At 44.6% G+C, this 27,037-nt stretch overlaps 1 protein-coding gene across 7 annotated transcripts in view; it reads right to left on the bottom strand.

The window, feature by feature from the left end:
• Positions 1 to 27,037, bottom strand: part of LOC148329655 (CUB and sushi domain-containing protein 3-like) — a 493,599-nt gene that overhangs the window by 437,927 nt on the left and 28,635 nt on the right. For all 7 annotated transcript variants that reach the window (XR_015845569.1, XM_088306210.1, XM_088306213.1 and 4 more), the window contains exon 2: positions 16,834 to 17,056. Coding sequence is in view for 6 of the 7 variants with exons in the window: in XM_088306210.1 (XP_088162336.1) it covers positions 16,834 to 17,056 (223 nt within the window). In the remaining variant the exon portion in view is untranslated. The remainder of the gene's footprint in view (positions 1 to 16,833; positions 17,057 to 27,037) is intronic.

Genomic DNA, 27,037 nt, shown 5'->3' with positions numbered 1-27,037 from the left:
ACAGTATATAGTCTTCCCACTTCCTTTGGGTGTCAAATTCTCATCCACATCACAACAACTATCTTGACTTGCTTTGAGAAACACCGGAAGATGAGAACGAGAACTTGTTTTTTAAAAAGGATGGATTAAGCAAGAACATTTCCATCCCTTTAATCGTCCTTTACCAGGTTAAGTACCCATTTCACTGACAGAAACACACCCAGCCTGTCTTGCATGTGTAATACGCCATTACACTACTTCAGACTGAGTGTGAAATATCATGACGCGCCGGGCCCGTCCACCAAGACGGTTGCAGCACGGACTTCTATAAATAAACTTTTTCTCATCGTGCCGCTCACGATTTAGTGAGCGACAATTGCACTTTAATTTTTGTGAGTAGAAGATTAAGCTTTACTGTTTTTACTTTCACACAATGAAAGGATGCAAATCATTAGTCTCAATGTCATGTACAATCACAGTGTCACATCAAAACAAAAAATATCATGTTAAAAAAATGAAACAACAAATAAAACATGACTCAAGAATTATAATTGACAAAAAACATGTATTTTAAATGCTATTTACATCCTTTGTGCCGCAAAGCATTCAGGTGCGCATTAATTTGATCATAGTAGCTATTTTTGCGTTGTGAAATACTAATGTTGAGTTCCTTATTACAAAGACATGAAAAAGAAACACTGATGTCATTTTTGCTTGATTGATGACCAGTCTTATCTGCAGCAGCCAATCACGAACTCACCGATAATAATTTTCCATACAAAAGTCCTCCACGTGTTCCAGAGTGTGGCATTGTGTAACGTGGCAAGACATGTCTGTTAAATATGTACCTATTCGTAAATATGAAAATGAGAGCCAAAGACACTGAAGGTGACTGGGAAGTCATGCAAATAAAAAAATAAAATAAAAAAAAATAAAACCTTACATCGCTAAATATCTTTCATCACTCATCCCCAAAATGTATGCAGACATCTCTACTTGTGTCCACATCAACCTCTAAAAAATATTACCCCAATATTTTGTATTTCATGGACGACACATTTCTCTTCAATACTGACATCAGCTTGGTAGTGAAGAGCGTCTCTATGGAAAAACTTGAGCGATCATTCTATTTTCAGAAGTTGGTATGATTCATAACTAGAGATGTCAACATAAATTTTGGTGACTGTTGATGGCAGTTTTTGCATACACGTTTAGTTTCTTACATTAAGAGTTATGCCTGTCGTGTACACAATTTCAGGTTGAATGGATTTCTCTCTCATAAATCAATAGTACGCACCAAAATTACAAAGACACGCCGCTTTAGCAGTTGTTGTTACATCTTAAAACCTTTCATCTTGCAATTGCATCAAAAACATCCCTAATATTGACATTGTAGCCTCCGCATCAACAGATTAAAGTCAAGTTAACTTTGATAAAATATGAAGGGCGCTTCATTGTACAACCCAGCTCAGTCAAAGCAAATCACAAATTGCAACTATCAACATCCATTAAAATAAATGAACATCTAACTCAAACAGCTGGAACAAAACAGAATATTACAATCCTCAACAAAGTATTGTCATGCGTATTTCCCGGCGATCGCTGGGAAATACGAGGTGGACTCCAGAATCGCAGACACAGCAAGATGTAATTTAACAAGATATTTATTATTATAATAGAGAGCACATGTCAATCATTAATTATAGGCGCCGACAACTAGCAACAGAAAACGCTGGTGGACAAACACCACGAAAAGGAAAACTGACGGCGGAACAGAAAGCGCTTGCAAAAGGCAAGGAACGGAAACTTAAATTGCTTGCCACGGAAGGGCAAGGAGAAAACCAATTCAACGAACGAAAACAGAAACGGGCAAAGCCTTAGCGTGACCAAAACGAGAAACAGAAAAGCGTCAACTGCAAAGTGCAGAGCGAGAAGGCAATACAATTGGTAGCGTGGGAACATGAATGTGAGCGAGGCAGGAGAAATATTCCGACGCCGCGTGGTCCGCGTCGTCAGCTTTTGTAGTCCCGCAATCATGGTGCTGACGAGAGTCAGGTGCGCAGCCGGAGGGCGCGTCTTTCCAGACATGACGCCCCGAGTCGGGGAACGAGTTGCTGAAGGGAACGCCCACTCAGCTGGGAAAACAATAACAAGACATGGCATGACAGAACGGATCATGACAGTACCCCCCTTTTAACGGACGCCTCTTGGCGGACCACCTGGTTTCGACGGGTGTGCTGCGTAGAAGTCCCGGATGAGAGATGTACCCAAGATCCAGGAGCGGGACACCCATTGACGCTCTTCTGGACCGTAGCCTTCCCAGTCAACCAGGTATTGAACTCTCCTTCCCCTGCGCCTTGAGTCCAGAATCTCGCGTACCGTGTACACCGGGCCACCGTCGATGATCCTCCGCCTCGGAGGTGGGGTGGAAGGAGGAACCATGGGGCAAGACGACGCAGGCTTGAGCAGGGACACGTGGAACACCGGTTGGATCTTCATGGTGGGAGGTAGCTTGAGCTTGACGGATACGGGGTTGACGACTGCTTCCACCTCGAACGGCCCTATGAAGCGTGGGCCCTGCTTGCGGGAGGTTCCTGCCAGGATGAGATCGCGGGTGGAAAGCCATGCTTGATTCCCCACCTTGTAGACCGGGGCAGGGCGGCGACGGCGGTCGGCAATCCGCCGGTTACGCTCGGACGTGCGGGACAAGGCTGCTCTGGCTTCCCTTCACACGCGGTGTGCCCTCTTGAGATGGCCCTGGATAGAGGGAACCTCCTCCGCCCCCGCCTGAGTTGGAAAGAGCGGGGGCTGGTAGCCATATGCCGTCATAAAGGGCGAGCGCCCAGTGGCAGACGAGATCAACGTATTGTGCGCATACTCCACCCATGGCAGCTGGTCGGCCCATGAGGACGAACGGTCGAGGCAGACGCATCGGAGAGCCGCTTCCAGCTCCTGGTTCGCCCGCTCGGACTGGCCATTGGACTGGGGGTGGTATCCTGACGACAGGCTGGCCGTGGCCCCCAGGGACTGGCAGAAGCGTTTCCATACTCGTGACACGAACTGAGGACCCCGGTCGGACACCAAGTCGGAGGGGATGCCATGGAGCCTGAAAACATGTAAAATGAGTAAGTCCGCTGTTTCCAGCGCTGACGGTAGTTTTGGGAGGGCGACGAAATGGGCGTCCTTAGAGAAGCGGTCAACAATGGTGAGTATGACCGAATTCCCCTTGGAGACCGGCAGTCCTGTTACAAAGTCCAGAGCAATATGCGACCATGGTCGCGGGGGAACGGGCAGAGGGTGCAGAAGGCCCGCTGGGGGTTGATGTGAGGCCTTACTCGAGGCGAAAGTCCTTGATGTCCTTGCCCATCGCGGGCCACCAAAAACGTTGGCCGATGAGGCCGTGGGCACGTCGAGCCCCGGGGTGACATGCCACCCTGGACGAGTGACCCCACTTGAGGACCTCCGCTCGATGTTGGGACGGCACGAACAGCCGCCCAGCTGGGCATCCGGGTGGGTTGTCGGGATTGTCCTGAGCTCCCCGTATCCGCTGCTCCACCTCCAACTGCAGACCTCCCACCAGGCGATGGCTTGGCACCACGTTGTCGGGTCCCGATTCCTCCTCTGCCGGATCGTGGATGCGTGACAGCGCGTCCGGCTTGGTGTTCCTGGAGCCCGGGCGGTATGTCAGAGTGTAGTTGTAACGGCTGAGGAGCAGCCACCAACGTGCCAAGCGAGGGTTGAGTCTCTTGACGGAACGGATGTACGACAGGTTCTTATGATCGGTGAACACGGTGAATGGTTCGGTGGTCCCCTCCAGCCAATGCCTCCATTCCTGGAGGGCCAGGACCACGGCCAAAAGTTCCCGGTTTCCCACGTCGTAGTTGGCCTCGGCGGGGGTGAGTCGGCGTGAGAAGAAGGCGCAGGGATGGAGTTTCTGGTCGACCGGGGAACGCTGAGATAGGACTGCCCCCACTCCCGAATCTGAAGCGTCCACCTCTACAATAAAAGCATAATCAGGGTTAGGGTGACGCAAGTCTGGGGGTTTGGTGAAGGCTCGTTTAAGATTGTCAAAGGCGGCTTGGGCCTCTGGGTTCCACACGAAACGGGTCTTAACGGACGTTAGGCGAGTAAGAGGTAAGGCTTGGCGACTATAATCATTGATGAACCGGCGGTAGAAATTAGCGAACCCTAGGAAGCGCTGCAGTTGCTTGCGGGTGGTGGGCGGCCATTCCACCACCGCGCGAGTCTTGGCGGGTCGGCCTTAATCTGCCCCTTTTCGACGATGAACCCCAAAAATTGAACGGAGGTTTGGTGGAACTCGCATTTCTCGGCCTTAACATAAAGCTTGTTTTCCAACAACCGTTGTAACACTGCCCGGACATGTTGTTGGTGTTCTTCGGGGGATCGCGAAAAAAATCAAAATGTCATCGAGGTACACAAAACAACATATGTTTAACATGTCCCTTAGCACATCATTTATTAGCGCCTGAAAAACTGCGGGAGCATTGGACAACCCGAAGGGCATGACCAGATACTCGAAGTGCCCGAGGGGCGTCTTGAAGGCGGTCTTCCACTCATCTCCTTCCCGTATCCTAACCAAGTGGTAGGCGCTACGTAAATCTAGCTTGGAAAAAACGGCGGCCGACTGCACTGGTGCGAACGCGGAGTCTAGGAGCGGAAGTGGGTAGCGATTCTTTACTGTTATGGCGTTCAGACCCTTGTAGTCGACACAGGACCGCAAGGTCTTATCTTTCTTTTCCACGAAGAACAGACTGACTCCTACGGGGAATTTAGAAGGTCGGATCAACCCGGCCGCGAGGGAGTCGGTGATGTACTCCTTCATCGCGGTTTGCTCGGGTTGGGAGACCTTATACAGGCGCGCTGACGGAAGCGTCGAATTTGGCAGCAGATCGATGGCGCAATCATACGGGCGGGGCGGAGGCAAGGACTTGGCGTTGTCCTTGCTGAAAACGGCTCGTAAATCGTGGTAGACTTCGGGAACGTTGTCTAAGTTTATGACCTCGGGCGGCGCTGCCCGGCCCCTTAACCCTTCCTCAGCCGATCGCAAACAGTGAGCATAACAATACGGGCTCCAATTCTCTATGGACATCCTTCCCCAATCTATCACCGGATTGTGAGTCTTTAGCCACGGTATCCCGAGGACGATAGGCGCTGCCCTAGACGGCATGACAAAAAAGGATCGCTTCTCAATATGATTTCTGGATATTTTTAGTGTCAGCGGTTGTGTCACCCGTCGGATGTCTGCCAGGAGGCGCCCGTCAAGATCGCACAGCTTCTCGGATTTGCCTAGTTCCGTGACCAAGCAGCCTAATTTCGCTACTAAACCGCGTCAATAAAACCGTCATCTGCGCCGGAATCGACCAAGGCGCGAATCTGGATGCTGGCGTTCAGTCCCATAATCTCTCCGTCCATCTCAAGTCTCACAAGGTCTTGAGAACCCCTGCCCCGTTGTTCTTGGAGCTCGTGGCTGGAGTTCTCTTCCCCGGCAAGGAGGTGGGCGGGGTGGTCGGCAGCTGACTTACATTGGTCAGCTGGTGTCGGGGGAGATGTACGGCGCGGGGGACACCCGGTGCCCTTGTAGACCGCAGTAGAAACAGGCTCCCGATCTGCGCTGCCGTTGTCGCTCCTCCGAGTCGAGCAGGCCGGCTCCCAGCTGCATCGGTTCGTCTGCGGGCGAAGGCTCTAGGAACCGGGAGGGCGTCGGCTCGCTGCAACGCTCCCCTCTCTTGGCGTCGCTCTCTCAGGCGGTTGTCTAGTCGAATGGCCAGGCTGATGAGCTCCTCCAGCGTGGCCGCATCCTCGCGGACTGCGAGCTCGTCTTTAAGGGCGGAGTTCAAGCCCCGACGGAACACGGTCCGCAAGGCCCAGTCGTCGAACCCGCTCTCCGCCGCGCGAATGCGGAAAGCAATGGAGTAGTCCGCCACCGAGCGATTGCCCTGGGTGGCCTCTTTTCCCCGGAGCGGATTGTGAAACACCCGCTGGAACTCGGTTAGGAAGGCGGGAAAAGACGAACGAATGTCCGGGCGGGCCTTGCTCAAGGCCATGGCCAATGCACTAGCCTGGCCAGTCAAGAGACTCATCATAAATGCTATCTTTGAACTATCATGAGCGTAGGTGAACGGCTGTTGGTCGAAAATCTACCGGCAATGATGAACGAATTGTCCGCAAAGTCCCGGTTCCCCCCCATAGCGGGGTGGGTGGGGTAGGTTAGGTTCACGACCGGTAAAGCCGGGAGGTGGCATCCCGGGCGCGGAGGCGGTCGGGTCGGATCCCGACGCCGTGTGCGAGCAGAGGGTCCCTATGCGGACATCTACGTTCTCTAGGCGATGGGCTAGCAGGCCGACTGCGTCGCGGAGCGTTAGGAGCTCGGTCTCCTGCTATCCCACCATACGTCCTTGGCTGGCCAAAGCTTTCAGGATCTTCTCTGTGTCTGCAGAGTCCATAGTCGGAATATTCTGTCATGCGTATTTCCCGGCGATCGTTGGGAAATACGAGGTGGACTCCAGAATCGCAGACACAGCAAGATGTAATTTAACAAGATATTTATTATTATAATATAGAGCACAAGTCAATCATTAATTATAGGCGCCGACAACTAGCAACGGAAAACGCTGGTGGACAAACACCACAAAAAGGAAAACTGACGGCGGAACAGAAAGCGCTTGCAAAAGGCAAGGAACGGAAAAACTTAAATTGCTTGCCATGGAAGGGCAAGGAGAAAACCAATTCAACGAACAAAAACAGAAACGGGCAAAGCCTTAGCGTGACCAAAACGAGAAACAGAAAACCGTCAACTGCAAAGTGCAGAGCTAGAAGGCAATACAATTGGTCGCGTGGGAACATGAACGTGAGCGAGGCAGGAGAAATATTCCGATGCCGCGTGGTCCGCGTCGTCAGCTTTTGTAGTCCCGCAATCATGGTGCTGACGAGAGTCAGGTGCGCGGCCGCAGGGCGCGTCTTTCCAGACATGACGCCCCGAGTCGGGGAACGAGTTGCTGAAGGGAACGCCCACTCAGCTGGGAAAACAATAACAAGACATGGCATGACAGAACGGATCATGACAAGTATGAATTATTGGAGGGTTTCTTAATTTGACACTCATCCAAATAATGTTGCAGGGATGTTTACGTAAAATATTCCCATATATACTGTAACTTTTCAGTGAAATGTGGCATTAGCATTCATACAGATTTGAGCGACAGTTATAGTGACAAAAATTCTCAGCCACAGGCATGCTAATTATGCTAATTTACAAACACGGTGATAAAGTAAAGAGTGGAAATATGAATTGATCCAGAACATTTTTGTATTGGAAGGGTCAAGAAAACATCATTTGACATTTAGATCAAGGTTGTGTCTTGTCGTATCCTATAGCCTGTAGGGTGGCAGTACCCTGGCCACAGTTCAATTTCAATTGCTGTGTCGATAGATAGATGGACAGATAGATAGATAGATCGATACAACACTGACAATGTAAAAAAATAAAAAGATAATTAAAATAAAGACAACAAAACTATGTAGGGGCAACATGGTAATATTGGTAAGCACCAGTTAGCATGAACACTAAATCGACCGACCGACATCGAGTTCATGTCCGTTAAATGCCGGCCTTATTTTCTCCCGAGGGAGCTAACGGTCGTGATTGTCACAGCTGTTTACATCCCTCCCGACGCTAGCACTAGCACGGCGCTCTCGCTACTCGCGTGCGTCATCAATAAACATCAGCGGGCCCACCCTGATGGCGTTCACGTAGTAGCGGGAGACTTTAATAAGGCCAATTTAAAGACTGTACTCCCAGAGTTTCACCAGCATGTCAAGTGCCCAACGAGGGGAGACAACACTCTCGACCATGTGTACTCGAACATCAAGCACGCATACAGGGCCCTCCCACTCACCCTCCTCGGCCAGTCAGACCACCTGTCCTTGCAGCTCGCACCAGCATACACCCCTCTCAGGCGCAGATTCAGGCCCACCACAAAGACTGTGAAAACCTGGCGTGACGACGCCATGAGTGAATTACAGGACTGCTTTCAAGACACAAACTGGGACCTCTTTGATCATCAGGACCTTGATGTCTACACACATTGTGTACTGGACTACATCAAGTTCTGCATGGAAACGGTGTCCCTACACAGGACTATACGGACCTTCCCAAATGCGAAGCCCTGGATGTCCAGCAGGGTTTGCTCTCTCCTCAAGGCCCGTGACGCTGCCTTCAGGTCAGGCGACAAAGCCCAGTACAGGGTGGCTCGTGCTGACCTGAGCAAAGGCATCAAGCTAGCCAAGGCAACCTACAAGGGGAGGCTGGAGGCCCACCTTGCCAGTAACAGACCACGGGAGGTGTGGCAGGGTCTACGGAGCATCACCAACTTCCGTGGCAGCAGCACGACCTCTGCAGACCCGAGTGCATCGCTGGCAGAGGAGCTTAACTGCTTCTTCGCTCGCTTTGACTCGCCCCAACCGTCACACCCCAGCACTTCATGCTCCAACTCCCCCCCACTCACCGTAGAGGAACACGATGTGAGGCGCGCGCTCCTGGCTGTTAACCCCAGGAAAGCTACTGGACCCGACGGAATACCAGGCAAGGTCCTCAAAACATGTGCCCACCAACTGTCACATGTTTTCTGCAGGATCTTCAACCGCTCCCTGGCTCAAGCAGTCATCCCCTCTGCTTGAAAACGTCCACCAATATTCCTGTCCCCAAAAAGTCACCAGCCGTCCACCTGAATGACTACCGTCCTGTTGCTCTCACACCAGTCATCATGAAGTGTTTCGAGAGGCTGGTTCTCCAGCACATCAGGGACTGCCTTCCTCCCACTCTGGACCCCTACCAGTTTGCATACTGGGCAAACAGATCCACTGAGGACGCCATCGACACTGCTCTGCATGTTGTGCTGGGCCACCTGGAACAACAGCAGAGCTATGCAAGGATGCTCTTTGTGGACTACAGATCGGCATTCAACACGATCATCCCAGACATCCTCGTCGCCAAACAGGACATTCTCGGCCTCCCTGCCCTCACACGCATCTGGATTAAGGACTTTCTGACCAACAGACCCCAGACTGTGTTGCTCGGCCCCTACACGTCCTCCACCCGCATGCTGAGCACCGGTTCCCCTCAAGGATGCGTGCTGAGCCCTCTCCTGTACGCCCTCTACACCTACGACTGCAGCCCGGCCCACGGCAACAACACCATCGTCAAGTTTGCATCGAAGGCGTGTGTGTGGAGAGGGTCCACACGTTCAAGTTCCTGGGAGTACAGATCTCCGACGACCTTTCTTGGACTCACAACACCACAGCAGTGGTAAAGAAGGTCCACCAGCGTCTGCACTTCCTGAGAGTCCTCAGGAAATTCAACCTGGACAGGAAGCTGCTGCTAGCCTTCTACCACTCGTCCATCGAGAGCCTGTTGACGTACTGTGTCTCCACCTGGTACAGCGGCTGCACTGAGGCGGACAGAGTGAGGCTCCAGAGGACAGTCAAAACAGCGCAAAGGATTATTGGCTGCCCTCTCCCCTCACTGTCGGACATCTACACCGCCCGGTGCCTCAGAAGGGCTCTCAACATCGTCAAAGACAATACCCACCCAAACTCACACCTGTTCGACCTGTTGCCCTCTGGCAGGCGCTACAGATGCATCAAATCGAGGACCAATAGACTGAGAAACAGTTTCTTTCCGAGAGCCATCTCCATTCTGAACTCTCACACACACACGAGAACACCCTTACCTTGCAGAACAGCATCGTGATGTGTTTTATATACCCTATTCAGTCCTAAATTCCATTGCACTCTCTTATTTATTTATCTAATTTATAAATTTGTCTGTATTATTGTTGTATTGCACTGGAGAGGGGAGCCCTCTAATCTCGTTGCACACTTGAGTTCAATGACAATAAAGAGATTTCTAATTCTAATTCTAAATAAGGCATTATCACTCATTGCAATGTTGTACCTACAACATTGCATATTGTTCATTTTAGTTTCTTCTTAGCTCATTTAGATGCATGCTCTTATAGCTTCAATATAGTTTTATACCTTCAACCTTTTCTTACCATCAATTGTACCTAATACTTTTTCTTACCATCTATTTTTCACATAATGTAATTATTTTTTTTAAGATTATTGTCATCTGTTTCATGTCGCACAATTGGACCAAGTCACAGACAATAAAAATGCATTTTGATTCTGAAACAGCAATGTCGATGGCGCATGCCATCACAGACTGGTACAACATCTCCATCATCTTGTCGCACACACCAAAGTTTCTGAGCTTCCTTGTGAATAACACAATGCTTACTCCCTTCATGTAAACAGAATCCGTGTTGGTGTTCCATCTAGTCCATTTTTCAAGTGTACTCACAAATGCTCTTGCACAATCTCAACCTCCTCCCTCGAGATGGTGAACGACTGAGTGGTGGTTCTAGCCCTCTTAAAGTCTACAACTAGCTCCATGTTAGTGTTGAAGACCGGGGGGCTCACATACAAAGACTTGTGTGGCTTTCATTCTGAAACACATATGACCAAATCCAAAATAGCTTGTATGCACAAAAAAAAAATTCAGAAGCATAAATCTCTAAGTACGCATGAAGCCAAGCACTTTCCTTTTGTACATCTAAATCAATGCGGAAATTTTGGCATCTTAGGCTCCTCCCTCTCAATGCCCTTATAGAAATATGCAAATTACTCCAAACAGTGCCTGTTGGAGGGAACAATCACCCTGCATGAACAAATAAAAAGATTATGAGACATGAGTAACCAATAAAAATAGTGGAACTTCACAAAACATAAGCTGGAGACACTGGTAAACCAAGTCGAAGCCCGAAACACAGTTATCTTTGGCACGCTGTCCATTGGAGTCAACACCTTCAAAAAGAGTGCAAATGCACTCCGGAATTCTAGTCCAGTGGTCAGCTCACTCACATCCAGGATGTGGGGCCACCAGGTGTTTCATCCTAAAGTAGGGGGGCGTTGCAATTTTAAAACACCCCTTCCTCCCACCTGTCGCCAAAGACTCTTTTCAAAACCAGTTATTTGCCCCAAACATGTACTGTTCTGAAAATGCATCAAAAGCCTCCAGAGTCGACTCAGTTGGACTTGCATGCCATATGAGTGGTGTAATGTATGCAACTAAATACAGAGTTTTAATAGCAAAATGGCAAAATAAGATGAAAGCTATCTTAAAAATATTGTAAAAGTTGAAAGAAAAAAATTTAGCTACATTCTAATTTTATACCACACGCGCAGTCTATGGGCTTTCAATGCATTTCTCAAGGGCACCTTGGTAACATTCAGACAACTGCAACCGCTTCTTCAGTTGTATTTACTAAAGTAAAAGTCAACAAGGTTAATGTTAGGATATGTCACCAATTTTGTGTATTCATAATCATGTTTCATACACTATTTGTATCACTAATAACTGTATACACACAGACACTCATTTAGCACACATGAGCACAGCTTGAACACACACACACACACACACATTCGGTTTCAAGTTTCTGAATCTTCGAGCTGAAGTTTTAAACTGACTGTTGTGATTGGTTGTTTCCTGCCTGCCTGCTAGAATTCCAGAAGACAGCCCCCCTCTTTGTCTCTTTATGTCCGGAGGAGAGTCAGAGGAGGGGGTCAGATGAAGGGAGTGTGGGAGGCCGAACAGGCCTGTTCGGCCTCCGGCTCTCTCTCTCTCACCAACTCGCAAATTGGAAAATAAAACTTTGCTTGATTGACTTTGGACATTCAGCCATCATTATTTAAATAATTCCCGGTGTAAAAAAGGCGTCAGGGCCGTTTTAAACCTGACAGTTAATCATTTGCTTTATCTAATAAAAGGCAATATTGTGAATGAATGATGAAGTGATGAATTAAGAAGACAGTTCATGTTGTACTGTAGTTAAAAAAAGATTGAGTTTTGATTTCACAAGTAATTCATGTTTCCAATAACATTCTTATAAATGCTAATTGTTTGGAATTTAATTTACGACAGGTAGAGTCGTGTCTGGAAGCTAGCTTTAGTTAGCACACACAGGCTACCGTGTGCGTCTGATGAAATGTCGCACTCCTCTGGTAGTACACCAACATATTGTAGTGTCTCCTGTGGGTTATAGCAGCATTAGTCAGCAAACTGATTGTGGTATTTTATTTTGGCGGGGACTGGTTCCTGTGCTCCACCTTGTCTGTCTTGTAGGGCTTCACGTTTCCGGCTGGGCATGGCTCTTTCCGGAGGCCACACATTCCCATCTGCATGCGATTCTCAATCAACACTGTTTAAGAGCCAGGGTCCGACAATTTTTATGAACAAGGTCAGAGGGTCGAGGCCGGAAGACTTGCCAGATCGCAGCCGGAGGGCGGGGGACTGACAGTCAAAAAAGGGTCAAGTGCCCCACTCTTTAAATCTCAAATATTAGGTCATTGGAAGCAGGGGTTTAGGAGCTTTGGCTCGCCGAAATCTGATATTTTCAGCAAAATGGGGCATGTCTGTCTTCCTCCAGCAGAAAAAAATGCATTTAAGTGGAAGTGGAGTCAAACATTTTCTTTTCATTATGTTCCATCTGCCCTGATGGTATAAAAAGAAGTTTTTCCTGTTTAATCTTGCGTTCATGAAATAATAATTAACTTGACTTGAAGGACAAAAGCTTGGACCGCATCACAGGGACATCTTGTGCACTACCCCACCTATTCCCATAATCATTTTTTTATAAAGGCCATAATGATTAAAATGTTCTGTTAATATATATACGTTAGGTTGAAGGCTACCCATTTCATCATTAAAATGATCACAATTAGTAAGCCTACAGGTCTAAACTATGATTACTACTGAGCATTTATGTGTTTCATGGAGTGGAAGATATGATGACTGCCGGTAGTTCAGTATTGTAATGGTACAAAAATTCCCATTTTAATGGTGTGTAATCTCTAGCCTTAATTTGTAGGCAAATAAATGGTTGGTAGAGCATCCAATCATGGGAGGCGTGAGGGCCATGGATGCACAAGTAAGATGATAAAAACTGTCCAGAAGAAATTACTGTTACAAATATTGAATAAAATAAGCATAGATACACATATATTCTGTAAATTCAGATTTGGTTAATGTCAAATATTACACACAAGCGTATCAAACGAGCTTGCAGCATTGAATCACAGCCTGTCGCTTGTCAGTAAACTATGGCATGTTTTTGTCTTCTCTAATTATCTAGCCAAAGCAAATGTACTATTTACCAGGATGGCCTAGTGGTCTAAGGCGCTGCGTTTAGGACCCAGTCTCCCCAGGAGGCCTGGGTTCGAATCTCGAATTTCCCCATTGTGGGACTAATAAAGGGAATATTATTATTATATTTGATTGATTGATTTTATTGAATATTTAAAACACAACATAAAAAACATGAAAACAATATCAAAGAAAAACATCAATGCATATGTTAGTTCAGAACAGTTGCAAATCTGCATTCAGCACCTCAAAATTAGGCTATAACTATTTTATGCATGCCTCAATTTATATGGAAAACCGTGTAATTCGTGTAGCTCGAAAGACTGAATGTTTGTTTCGTAAATATTCCCCCATAGGTCCCGCCACACAGTATGACAGGTATCGCAATAATAAGGAGCAATAAAAGTGTCACGATCCGTCTGTTGTGGTTGCAGCTAAGTGGGCGTGGTCCGACGGCGCCCGTTCCTGGAATCGGCCACGAGCGGGACGCGCTCACGAGCCACACAGCTGCGTCTGATCAAGACACTGATTACGGACTATTTAAGCCACTGACGCGGTCAGACCCGCGTCGGATTATTATCCAGCGTTGCTCATGTTACTGCTTTTGCTCATGCTCATAGTTCTTGTTCTTGTTCTTGTCGCGATTGATTCCGTGTGTTGCTCGTGCGTACTTTTGTGTTTATTGTTTGACGCTTCTAGCTACTTTTCGGCTCGCTTTTTGTTATCGTCGTATTTGGATTTGTCTTCACCCTTTTTGTGGTAAGCAATTATTCGTTTTTCGGTTCCTTGCCTTGCAAGCGCTTTTTGTTATTTCGTGATTTATTTCCTGGTGTGACTGTGTCCTCCAGCGTTTTTCGTTCCGTCTATTCCGGCGGTTGTAATCATAGAAACCTAATAGTATACGAAATTGATAAGAGAATACTCCCTATTGATAATTTGTAACCTGCTTGACGGTCTAAATAAATACCTTGCTAAACATCACTTCCTGTGTCAGCGCTTAAGAATCCACCGCTTTCCAGCCCCGGCTGGGAAGCGGTCCTGACAAAAAGTATATAAATCTGCCTCATTTAGAAGATCCTAGATTTTACACAGGACTATAAAACGCAACCGTATATAAGCCACAGAAAAAAACAAACAAAAAATCGATATACAAGCTGCACCAGACTAAAAGACGCAGTTGTCTGTTGAAAAAAGATTTGTTGTTTAATGTACAGAACGATTTTGTACTGTGAATGCACATAAAGGTACATAAACAAATTGTTAAAACAGTGCCTTTTAACACGACAACAACTTTGCTAATTAAAACAGAACAGAACAAAAATGAGATTTATTTATTTATTTTCTGAACTATAGAGCATCCCTACCAAGTGAAAGAAAAATCCACAGAAAAACCACACTGTTGTATTACCCGCATAGTTCAAAATCTAGGAAAAAGTAGCGGCTTATAGTCCGGAAAATACGGTACATAGTTTTTGAAATTTTTATTTAAACATTTTCTTTATGTGATTTCCAACATATATTTCATCTATAATGACTACAAGACAATTAGTTTCATTTACTCTTACTATTTCAATTGAATTGATTATCATTTTGACTAAGTGTTTAATTTGTCGTGGACTAAAGATTATATATTTTGTTTAAATTGGTTAAGTAGTTTAATTTCAGTCTTTCCTTGTGTTTCTTTGTGTGTCGATAGTTTATCGTATACACCTGTGCTTGTCATCCCGGTCCCTTGTGTTCCCCAATCAGCTACCTCCAACCCTTCATCTTTTCCAGGTTGTCCTCGTTGTCTCATCAATTTGTTTGCATTTAGTCGGCTGTTTCCTTTCAGTCCTTCTCAGCTGTCCTTCGTCTCTGCCATGTATTGTTGCGTTTGTGTTGGTTCGAGTCAAGTTTTCTTAGTTTTTGTTTTTCTTATTTTGATTCTTGTTTTGTACATTTGATGCATATCCCAGTTCCTTATTTGACTTTTTTGTTATATTTATACTAAATTCAAAAGTCCGCACCAATGTGCTGCTTCTCTGTGTTTGGGTACTATATATATATATATGTGTGTGTGTATATATATATGTGTGTGTATATATATATGTGTGTATATATATATATGTGTGTATATATATATATATGTGTATATATATATATATGTGTATATATACTGATTTGTATCACTGAGACCGTTTTTTCGACCATTTATTTGCCAAACCTCTTCTGCCATACCGTTCTAATTTTTTCAGTAATATATTGTGATCAATAGTCAATAGCATGGTTCCGGCTCCGGCCTTCCTGTGTGGGGTTTGGTTTTCTCCCCGTGCCTGTATCGCTTTTCTCCAGGTAATCCTGTTTCCTCCCACATTACAAACCCATGCAAGGTTAATGGGTCACTCTAAATTGGCCCTAGCTGTGATTGTGAGTGTGAATGGTTGTCTATGTGTGCCCTGTGATTGCCTGGCAACCAGTCTGGGGTTTATCACAACTACTGCTTGAAGATAGCTGGGATAGGCTACTTGTGAGGATAAGTGGCTAAGAAAATGGATGGATATATAGTATCAAGTTTGTCAACTTGAACATTAAATGTCCCATGATTTAAGTGTTGTCAGTGTAATATAGGTTGAAAAGGATTCTGTTTACTTAGTTTACTATGAACTTTATTGGAACTGGGGTTTGTGCTATGCCTCCCGCCAGATTCAAGAAAATCTGTTTCAAATTGTATGACGCCTGTCATGCACCACATTTAAAGACGATTGACGACACATCAAGTTGGCTGTGTTCACGCCCTCGTTTGCGCAAACCACCCGTTTTTTCAAATCAGTCAAGCTGTGTGACTTTGCAAAATTGACATCACTGTCTAACCCGCCTCCGTGCAGTGTTTGACAGCTAGATTTGTGATGTGCACAAAAACAGTGCCCAGAGACTAATGGGTCTGATTTTATGACTAGTGCAAATCCAGCACTGTGCTAAGTGTGACTCTGAGAGCTGAGTCAGACTGAGTGTTTGTAATTTTACAGATGCCCACAAGCTGGTGTATTCAAAAATCCTCTCCGCTGGCGACTTAAATATGTTCACTGACCACATGTCTCTATCACCATAACCAATCTTTTGTGTGGTATCTCCCCCAGCGAATGATATGAAAAACAATAATGATGATGATGTCTCCCACGATTCAATGTTGTCATCATAATAAAGTATGATGACATTCATGCACATGTTCATATACCCCAGTATCTTTCTGCCTGTGGTGAATCAAATCCAATAGAAATTCAGATGAAAAAAATAAAAAACTGCCTTAGACTAGCGGACTACCTACTGCACCGGACCTAAATGGGACCACATTATATCAGGCATATGACTTTCTGCCACTAAACTGTCAAACGTGCCGGGCCCATGTCAAAGGACACATCCTTGATATACGAAAAGGCATTAAATTTGTAATTCTGACAAATGATCATCACATTGTACTTCAACTACCTGTATTCTAATTACCCTATGTGTGTTTTTTTTGTAACAGTATATGAATACAATTGCACTTTTTTGGTATCCTACATAATGTTACATGAAATCCACAAGTGTCAATTCCTGCAATCAGCACTCAAATAAACGTCAAGGTCAATAGAAGCAGGGAGGTGTCTTACCGTGTTCTGAAGTTGGCTGTTTGTGGGTGCCCATCATACAAAGACAAAAAGTCATATTCTTCTTCTATAGCAAAAGATTGAAAAACTATATGAATCCTGTTCCCCTCTCCTGCGACGATCACCCAGGTGCAGTTTGCTCCATTGGGATAACCATATGGAAACCCGGGGCTTTCTATTGTCCCATTCTTCCCCTTTAAAGTGCCTCCACATGTATGGATAAAACCTGGAAAGAAAGAAAAAACTCATTAAAGTATACTCATGGTGAATGGCTCTTGTCCAAAAAACACTCAACATAATAAACAAAAATGTTCAATCTTCAGAAGATGCATTCATTTAAACTCTATTTGTCATGGTTGGGCTCTGTCTGTTTATTTTCTTTCCTATCACCTGTGAGTTCCTTCCAGCACTGCACCTGTTAGTCCATCAATGGACTATATAAACCGCCAGCCAGAGCAATCAATTGTCAGATTATTCGACCTTGCTCGCAACGATTGTGCCAAGTATTCTGGTTTTCTCGACCCCTCTTCGCTTTTGGGATCCTTCGTTGTTTCCTCACAGGTTTGCTTCGGAACCTGACACTATTCTTGGGATTAAAAACTCGTATCATCACGATAGAAAGAACATCATCGAGTGTCATCCACCACTTTTGTTGCCGTTTTTTCAAATATTTTCCGCGCGGATTTGAAGTGTATTCTATCACTGAATTTAATCTTTCATGATGAAAAACATTAACTAACTTGGGAAGTTGCAAAGCTACTCTGTCCTTCCCTCAGATAGTTTCTCCTCGTAATCCCTTTGTGAAGACAATACTTTTTAAATTTTGTTTATTTGCCACCATGGAGGCAAGTTGATGGAGGCTGTGATTCCTGAGTTAGGAGTGTACTTGCACAATGTGTGTAGCAGGCAGTCGTGGAAGCTTGTTGTTAAAGTTGCTATCACTAGCTTGCTGCTGCGTCATCTCACCTCCACCTGACGAGTACGGGTCGCAGGTGACATAAGCAGCCCAAAGAACCTTTTAGGCTTAAAGGAAAATCTTTCATTGATGTGATTCTCAGTTTTGTTTTTCTTTGTGTTTTGCTGAGGCTTAAAATGCAAACTGCTTTGCTTGTCATTTGAAGCTGCATGCATTGCGGGCTATGATTGCCGACACGTATGATTAGAGTGTCGGGCATCTGGAAGTTATACAAACAAGTCGTGGGCAGACAAGGGATTTGATTGGCTTTGACAAAAAAAAAAAATTGTAAATTCAAAGAAAGGGAGTTGGCTCTGCCTTTCTGTCATAAAAATTAAGTCATTTAATCTTTCCAATAATATGTTATGAACATAACACATGTTTTTTTTTATTGGAGTTAAGAAAAAACAAAACACTAAAAATTACCAGAAAAGAAAAAAAAAGTATCAAATCCAAATTGGCTGGTATTGCCCATCATCAGTGTCTGTCTGCCCTGTGACTGGCTGGCGACCAGTTCAAGGTGTGGTGCGCCTTTCACCCGTAGTCAGCTGGGATAGTTTCCAGCACCCTCCCGCGGCAAATATTTATGAATGAATGATGCGTTCGCAGCGACACGGTGGCCACCTGGTCGATGGCCTCACAGTGCAGAGGTGTGGGTTCAATTCCGGCTCCGGCCTTCCTGTGTGGAGTTTACATGTTCTCCCCGTGCCTGCGTGGGTTTCCTCCAGGTACTCCGGTTTCCTCCCACATTCCAAACACATGCATGGCAGGTCAATTGAACACTCTAAATTGCCCCTAGGTAGGAGTGTGAGCACGGATGGTCGTTCGTCTCTGTGTGCCCTGCAATTGGCTGGCAATCAGTTCAAGGTGTCCCCTGCCTACTGCCCGAAGACAGCTGGGATAGGCTCCAGCAACCCCTCCGACCCTAGTGAGGAGAAGCGGTTCAGATAATGGATGGATGCCCATCATTATCATTATTAATCATGTTACAAACTGTAATGGATTAAAAAAAAAAGCTATTGCAAAGCAATTAAACTTTATCCATAATTTACAAAGAAAAATCCTTCAAAAAACATGGTAATGAATTAATTATGCCAATCTCAAGTAATTCAAAAGAAGTTTGCAGATAAGACTGAGGCAGACGCATTAACAATGCCAACTACTGGCAGGGCATGCATACCAACGTTTAACCAAAAAGAGAAACCTCACAAAAAATAAATAAATAAAAGAAACCAAAAAATGTGTTGTCTAATATACTCCGAAATTCCAGACGAGAAAACATCAGCAAATCTGTGAAAAACTGATTTCTCACTCTTGATGTTTATCCCGTCATTTGTATTCAAACAAGTGGACACTATGGGAAAAAGCATTGAATGTGTTCTCGCAGATTGTGCTTCTGTTGACTGTTCATTTGTCTGAACATGTCACTCGCATGCATCTGTGGGCTACATCTTCCAGGATTACTGAAAAGCAATGTACTTTACGAATGTGTTTTCATATTATACAAAGTACTCTCTTTAGAAGACAATTTAGCACGAAATGGTGTTTTCAGGATATGCATGGGAAATCTTTTGTTAAAAAAAAAAAGTCTTGTCACCTAACCCATTTGTAACACTATGAGCCCTTTTTTGGTAGACTGGCACCGGTAAAAACGGGTGTTACTTAATTTTCGTTCGAGTGCAAGTCTAATCTAGCGTGTTTGGGGCCTTGTTGCACCTCTCTGCACTTGATAATATGCATCTGAGAGTAACCTGCACCCGGCATAAAAAAGGGGTGCGTTGTAATTTTCCTGCCGGGTAATTCAGCGTCTTGTGTATTTGATAGATATCACTGGGAGTTTCTGCCTTGCTCCTCTAGTGCAACTCACAATTTGGTCTGGGTTTGATCCAGTAAAACTGAATTATGAAACTGATGGCATGAGCAGACTGATCAACTGTTAATTGAACTCTACACAGACCAGAAACATCAGATGTCATCTTTTAATATTATGAAATTATAATATATTATTCTTTCCTGTGTGTGTGCTGCAGCAAAATGGATGTGGCTTGCTTCACATAAATATATTGCAGCTGGCAAAAATAGCCCCATATACTTTATACGTTTATGTAAACCGAGAAGATGAGTTAGCATTTACTTTATTTATTTATATTATTTGCATTTCAACATAGTTCAGAGTTGAGAATTTTGTTTTTCAAGTTTTGAGGAAGCATGACAAAACTCCTAATCATTTGAATCAGATATGTATAGCTGTGAAACAAATGTGTAAAAGGTTGTTGGTCTTATGTGCCTTTTTGTTGTCAGTACAGTCTGTACTGTAAGCACAAATTCTGTTCGCATAGACTGGTACAGACTGGTAGAAATTGGACGGATGGTTGAATGTCTGTAGTTGTTTTCTACTAATTGGATGAGTGCCAAAAATATCGGTCCTGCAAAATAGTCACCAAGCATGCAATAAATAATCTTGTTTCAGGATATTTATCTTGCACTCTACACTGTAAACTCAGTCTAATGTTGTGTACGCTGAGCAGTATTGTAAAAGTGAATGCAAAGCTACAGGTACCATTTATACATTTTGCGTGTGTTAAACCTCTCTGGTTTGGCTGACAGTTAATACAGAATCGATCTGTTTCCCTTTTATGCCAGAACAGTTTTTCCTGCGTAACAGTGCAGTTTTGTGTACTTTGTTTGCATTATGATAAACCTACTGTGGGACAGAATGGGGTTTAAGAATGGTGTTACAGAAAAGATGACAAGAAGATGGAAAGAAAAATAAACACACAACGACAGGTCACGAACTTAAGAGAATACAAACAAGACAGCATTAAATGAATACTGCGGCTGTGGTGAAAGTGCGATCTAAATAAAAATGTATTGTATTTCAGTGTCAGGTTGGCATTGAATTTTATACAGGACAGTAGTGCTACACCCTATTATGGAAGGACAGAACAAGAAGGGAACACGATGGGGGTAGTTGAGCCGGTTGTGTAATTGGAGTGCTATAGGAGGATTCTCAACACCTGTAGCAGTGCAATTCAATTAAATCAACAGTTCAGGGCATTGACAAGGTCAAAAGAATTGTTCATAGGAATTTGGGAGTGACTCAACACCACATCACCATTGAATAAGTGTTTACAGACACATTCAAGTGAATTGCACAATAGGGATGGCTCAAGCAGTCATCCCCTCCTGCTTGAAAACTTCCACCATTATTCCTGTCCCCAAAAAGTCACCCGCCGTCCACCTGAATGACTACCGTCCTGTTGCTCTCACACCAGTCATCATGAATTGCTTCGAGAGGCTGGTTCTCCAGCACATCAGGGACTGCCTTCCTCCCACTCTGGACCCCTACCAGTTTGCACACCGGGCTAACAGATCCACTGAGGACGCCATCGACACTGCTCTGCATGTTGTGCTGGGCCACCTGGAACAACAGCAGAGCTATGCAAGGATGCTCTTTGTGGACTACAGCTCGGCATTCAACACGATCATCCCAGACATCCTCGTCGCCAAACTGGACATTCTCGGCCTCCATGCCCTCACACGCATCTGGATTAAGGACTTTCTGACCAACAGACCCCAGACTGTGTTTCTCGGCCCCTACACGTCCTCCACCCGCACGCTGAGCACCGGTTCCCCTCAAGGATACGTGCTGAGCCCTCTCCTATACGCCCTCTATACCTACGACTGCAGCCCAGCCCACGGCAACAACACCATCGTCAAGTTTGCTGACGACACGACAGTGGTCGGTCTGATCTCGGAAGGTGACGAGACAGCCTACAGAGAGGAGGTAAAGAGGCTGACGGCTTGGTGCGAGGACAACAGACTGCAACTCAACATTGCAAAAACAAAGGAGATCGTCGTCGACTTCAGGAGGAACAAGACGGTACCGCCCCCCCTCTGCATCGAAGGCGTGCGTGTGGAGAGGGTCCACACGTTCAAGTTCCTGGGAGTACAGATCTCCGATGACCTTTCTTGGACTCACAACACCACAGCAGTGGTAAAGAAGGTCCACCAGCGTCTGCACTTCCTGAGAGTCCTCAGGAAATTCAACCTGGACAGGAAGCTGCTGCTGGCCTTCTACCACTCGTCCATCGAGAGCCTGTTGACGTACTGTGTCTCCACCTGGTACAGCGGCTGCACTGAGGCGGACAGAGTGAGGCTCCAGAGGACAGTCAAAACAGCGCAAAGGATTATGGGCTGCCCTCTCCCCTCACTGTCGGACATCTACACCGCCCGGTGCCTCAGCAGGGCTCTCAACATCGTCAAAGACAATACCCACCCAAACTCCCACCTGTTCGACCTGATGCCCTCTGGTAGGCGCTACAGATGCATCAAATCGAGGACCAATAGACTGAGAAACAGTTTCTTCCCGAGAGCCATCTCTATTCTGAACTCTCACACACACACGAGACCACCCTTACCTTGCAGAACAGCATCGTGATGTGTTTTTATATACCCTATTCAGTATTATTTTCCATTGCACTCTCTTATTTATCTAGTTTATATATTTGTCTGTATTATTGTTGTATTGCACTGGAGAGGGCAGCTCCCTAATCTCGTTGCACTCTTGAGTACAATGACAATTCTAATTCTAATTCTAATTCTAATTCTACTCCAAGTAAAGAGGATAGGGACCACTCACATCAAGGGAGACAAGGCGGTCCACCAGCCTCACCAAACCGACATTGAATCGGCCACCAGAAGGAGCCACTACCGCACAAAGTGGTGAACAATTTATATTCTCAGGCATGCTCCTTCTATGACCAATCACAACACAATGCCAAACAGGTGTTTGTTTTTTGCATTCCTCAACTTTCCCAGTCTTTTCATACATGTTTGCCAGGTTTTGGGAATGTGTTGCTGGCATAAATTTCAAAATGAGAAAATATAAGTACATGTTCACCCGTTTGAACGTAACTGTAATTTCCAGTCTACAAACGCGCACCTGATTAAAAGCCGCAGCAGCTAATTTTAGACATTAAAACACATTTTTACAAATTCGTCATTTTGATTTATTAGCCGCGGTTCTCCACATTAAAACATAATTGTAAAGGAAGAAATCTACTACTACTACGACTTACTATTGCTACCGCAACTTTTTTTTCCTCAAACAATGGCAAATGCAGCGAGTTGCACTGTAGCATCCCAGAAATGTCTTTCTTGTCGTCACGAGAGGCAAATTTGCTGACAAGCGTTCTTCTTTGTGGCGCAGCAATGCAGCTATTGGAAACCCATTTGTCACATGTTTGGGAGACAAAAGGGGAGAGCCACCCAAGATGGACGCCTGCACGAGGTGGTGGTGCGAGGAGGTCGCTGCTCCTCAGCGGCCCGAGAGGACGCGCCCCGAATGCCGTCCCGGACTATGGTCCACCCCTCTACTTTTGCTTGTATGCTGTTCAGAGATATTTTTGGTTTTAATTTGAAATTGTGACTCTAATGAGTGTGGTGACCAGTGAAATCCCTCCCCTGACGTTGTCGTTTAGATGAGTTGCCATGACATTTCTCATCGGTTTGAGGAGCCGCTACTGGCGGCAATCCCTTATTCGCATCATTTCTGGCATGCGCGAGCTAGCATTCGTGAGCTTGCATGCACGAGCTAGCATGCGCGAGGTAGAATGCTAACATGCGTCTCTTAGTGCAGCGCGCCCAGTCTAAGTATTAAATACAAAAATACCACCCTCAACTGGTGCTGCGCCCTTTGATACAGTGCGTCTTATGGCCGTAAAAATACGGTAATTTAATAAAAAACAATCTCTTCTCACACTGATTACACTGTTAAGTAGAGTTGGAGGAGAGAATGTGAGGGACTAAGCCACCAAAGTTATGGATAAGTAAATGCAAACCTCACCTTCGAATTGCAGTGATTACTTTTTTTTTTTTTTTAAGCTAATAAGAAATGCTCTCTTTATCCACCTCTGATTTCCTTCCTTTTTCTTTCAAATGTCTTTTGTATTAATTTTCAAAACCACAATGACAAAAATCCTAACGAGTCACATATAATTATCTGTTTTTGCTCTTTTAACAAAAAACAAAAAAAACAAATCCTTGGACATCAAACGCGCACACGCACACACAAGATAAATTGTAATTATAATACTCATGTAAAGTAAAGGTAAAATGCAACAAAACAACACAATCCTGAAATGATCCATAACTAATATACTATCCATTCAATAAAAAAAGAAAACAATACAAAACAAAATAAATAACTTATGAGTCTGATTCCCTTCCCATCTTAGTATTGCTATTTATCCTTTATTTGTCACACTGTCTTATCTCAGTCAACAAGGGACGTCAATGTGGCATCCAAATTTAGACTGTACAGGGACATCTTTTTCAAAGACGTTTTTTCAACGACATAAAAATTATGTATTTTTACCTTTCACTTTTCAACCAAAATTAGACTGTAAAAGGGTGTATTTTTTTAAGATGTGTTTTAAACATCATTAAAATTACATATTTTCACCTTTCCCTTTTCCACCAAATGTAGATGTTTTTTTGGACGGACACAAGTGACGTCCTTTCAACATATTTTTAACCAATTTTTGCCCGGTGAGTAAGGATCCCCAAAAATGGCACCTCCGAAGAGACACTCCTATGAAGCAGAGTTAAGGCTGCAAGCAATCAATCACGCGGAGGGACTTTGGAATTGAGCAGCCGCGAGAGAATTCTAGATCAACGAATCCATGTTTCGCAAGTGGTGGAAGTTGGAAGACAAGCGTCTTTTTTTTCCACAATGTCTTCACATCCTCTGTTGGTGAAGGTTTGAAACTACACTCAGTTTACAACAGACCAGTTATGTGTATGTAGGTGCCGGAGAAAGCTGGATAAAAGGGCCGCTGTCCTCAATGTCGTGGTCTGTTTTATCATTGATGTTATTGCAAGCAAGAAACATCACAGGTTAGATTAAACTTTACACAACGGACGCTGCCCACAGCACACCACTCACGACATCTCTCTGACCAGCCATCTGATTGGCTGAGGCTGAAGCATTCTCAGAATGGTTTGCAGCACTCATGATATGAATGGCATGAGAGATGCATATTTTTTGTTACTTGTATTTCTTTGTTCCTTATTTTGGTTGTTTTGTTATTTGCTAGTATGCTATACCCTACATAGTGTGATGACTAGTGATTTGAATTATTTTTTTTTTGTTATCAACTTACATTGTAAATTATCTAATGCAGGAGTACCCAAGTCCAGTTTCTCAAGAGCCCCCAGAGTTGGAGGGAAACATCTAAAAAAGAGGCTGAGTATCGTCTCTCAAGGAACAACCTGATCTGGTTGTTTCGTTATTTGCTAGTATGCTATACCCTACATAGTGTGATGACTAGTGACTTGAATGGTGATTTTTTTTTTTTTAATCAACTTACATTGGAAATTATCTAATGCAGGAGTACCCACGTCCAGTTTCTCAAGAGCCCCCAGAGTTGGAGGAGGGAAACATCTAAAAAAGAGGCTGAGTATCGTCTCTCAAAGAACAAACTGATCTAATGGATTGGTTTGTCCTATATTTTTGATGACAAATTGTCTTGTGGTGACAAAATCATAACGCATTACAGGACTTGATAACCGTAATAATATTACATTTATCTAATGAGTCACTCGTTTATTATACAAGAACTTTTATAATTAGTTTCGCCCAACACATCATTATTTTAAAAGTAAATGCATTTTTTTCTGTACTTCTGCTTGCACTCTGCTCGGAAACTGTTAAAATGATCAAATAACAAATATATGAACCTTGAGACATGCTCTATAGTCCCATAAGTGCAAGATGAGTACACCACATTTCTGAGATTCTGGTAAGGTCATTGCACATTTGCTGCTGCAATTGATGTTAACATGCAATAAAAGCAAACCAAAAAACACCAATTGGACATTTTTAAAGTAAATTTATGGTAATATAATTTTAGAGCTTTTTTGTATTAGTACCATAGATGGACACAAGTCTCTGAGGCTAAGTCCAAGTCAAGTATCAATTCTTTGACCCACAAGTCCGAGTCAAGTCAGAGGCTTTAGGTTCCAAGTCAAGTATTAATCCCTGACCACTAGTCACATCGGAAAATTTAAGTACGTAGCTGCAAGCATGCGCGCACACGCACACAAACGCACAAACGCACATATTTGGAGTAAGGAGAGCAAGCCACACCATAGACTCTCAAAATGTTCACAAGTCCCAAAAGAAGAGACTGACTCAAGTCTCTAGCGACCTGAGTTGGGAGTCCCCATTTCTGATTTGTACACTAATTTAATTTAATTAAATTCAATGCAATGCAATGCAATGCAGTGTAGTTTAATTTAATTTAATTTTTAATAATAAGTGTGGTATGAAGAGCTGAATTGCACTGACTATATCTAAATAAGCGCTTCAGTGGAAGGAAGGTTGTCTGGATTTGATCTTGTCTTCTTAGGGAGTGTCGCTAACGTGGGGTGTTTTTCACCTGAGGTATTCTAAACAAATCTGCTTGATCAAATGCTTAATAGTGTGTGTTGAGATGAGATATCCTAATTTCCAGGACAACTAGTTCAGTCGTTGTTATTGCTTTAGAGCATTTGTTTCAATCAGAACTGTCCTCAGAACTCTATCATGGTGTCTGCATTACCCCCGCCCCCCAACCCGCTTCACTCTGTCTTATTCATTGCCTCCATAGGCGATTGTTCCCTGGATGTTAAAGGAGTGGAAGAGTTGAAACCTGGCTAGTTTTATTCGATGTCCTGCATCTTGTGTCACTGTTATTCTGTGGAATGCTGGGTGTGTGGCTGGTGAAGCTGAACAAAGAATGTAAAGGTTTGGGAGGTTTTAGGTTGGTGCCTGGCGGAGACAGATAACTCGAGGGGGAAGGGGTGGACAAGAAACTGGACCCTTCAACCACAAGCAGGAGGAGCCACCACTTGAAGAAAGACCAATAAAAGCAAGCTAAAGTTAACTGCAGTAGACACATAGCCAATAGAATCATGCCAGGATGCCTTTGCCTCTGTGTCATTTGCATATTGTGTCTATGAATTATTGCTGAACAGCGGAGACAAGCAGAGCTGTATTGAGAGGGACCCAAGCCCAAAGTGTGTTAGGAATAAATCCACTCGTGTGTGAAAATGCCGGCTTCCTGATACCTTTCTATTGCAGAACGAGCGCGCATATTGTTGGATGAGTGAGAGTTGGGTAAAGTCACAAATTGGAGTCAGATTACTAATTGGAGTTTACATTGGTTTAAAAGTAAATTCTAACATTGATTTAAAGCTAAATTCCAA

Source organism: Idiotropiscis lumnitzeri, chromosome 10 (genome assembly GCF_059441095.1).
Source record: "Idiotropiscis lumnitzeri isolate Australia: NSW breed Sydney's pygmy pipehorse chromosome 10, RoL_Ilum_1.0, whole genome shotgun sequence".
Taxonomy (NCBI): domain Eukaryota; kingdom Metazoa; phylum Chordata; class Actinopteri; order Syngnathiformes; family Syngnathidae; genus Idiotropiscis; species Idiotropiscis lumnitzeri.
The sequence above is the reverse complement of the archived record's forward strand: the minus strand, read 5'-3'. Positions and strand labels throughout refer to the sequence as shown.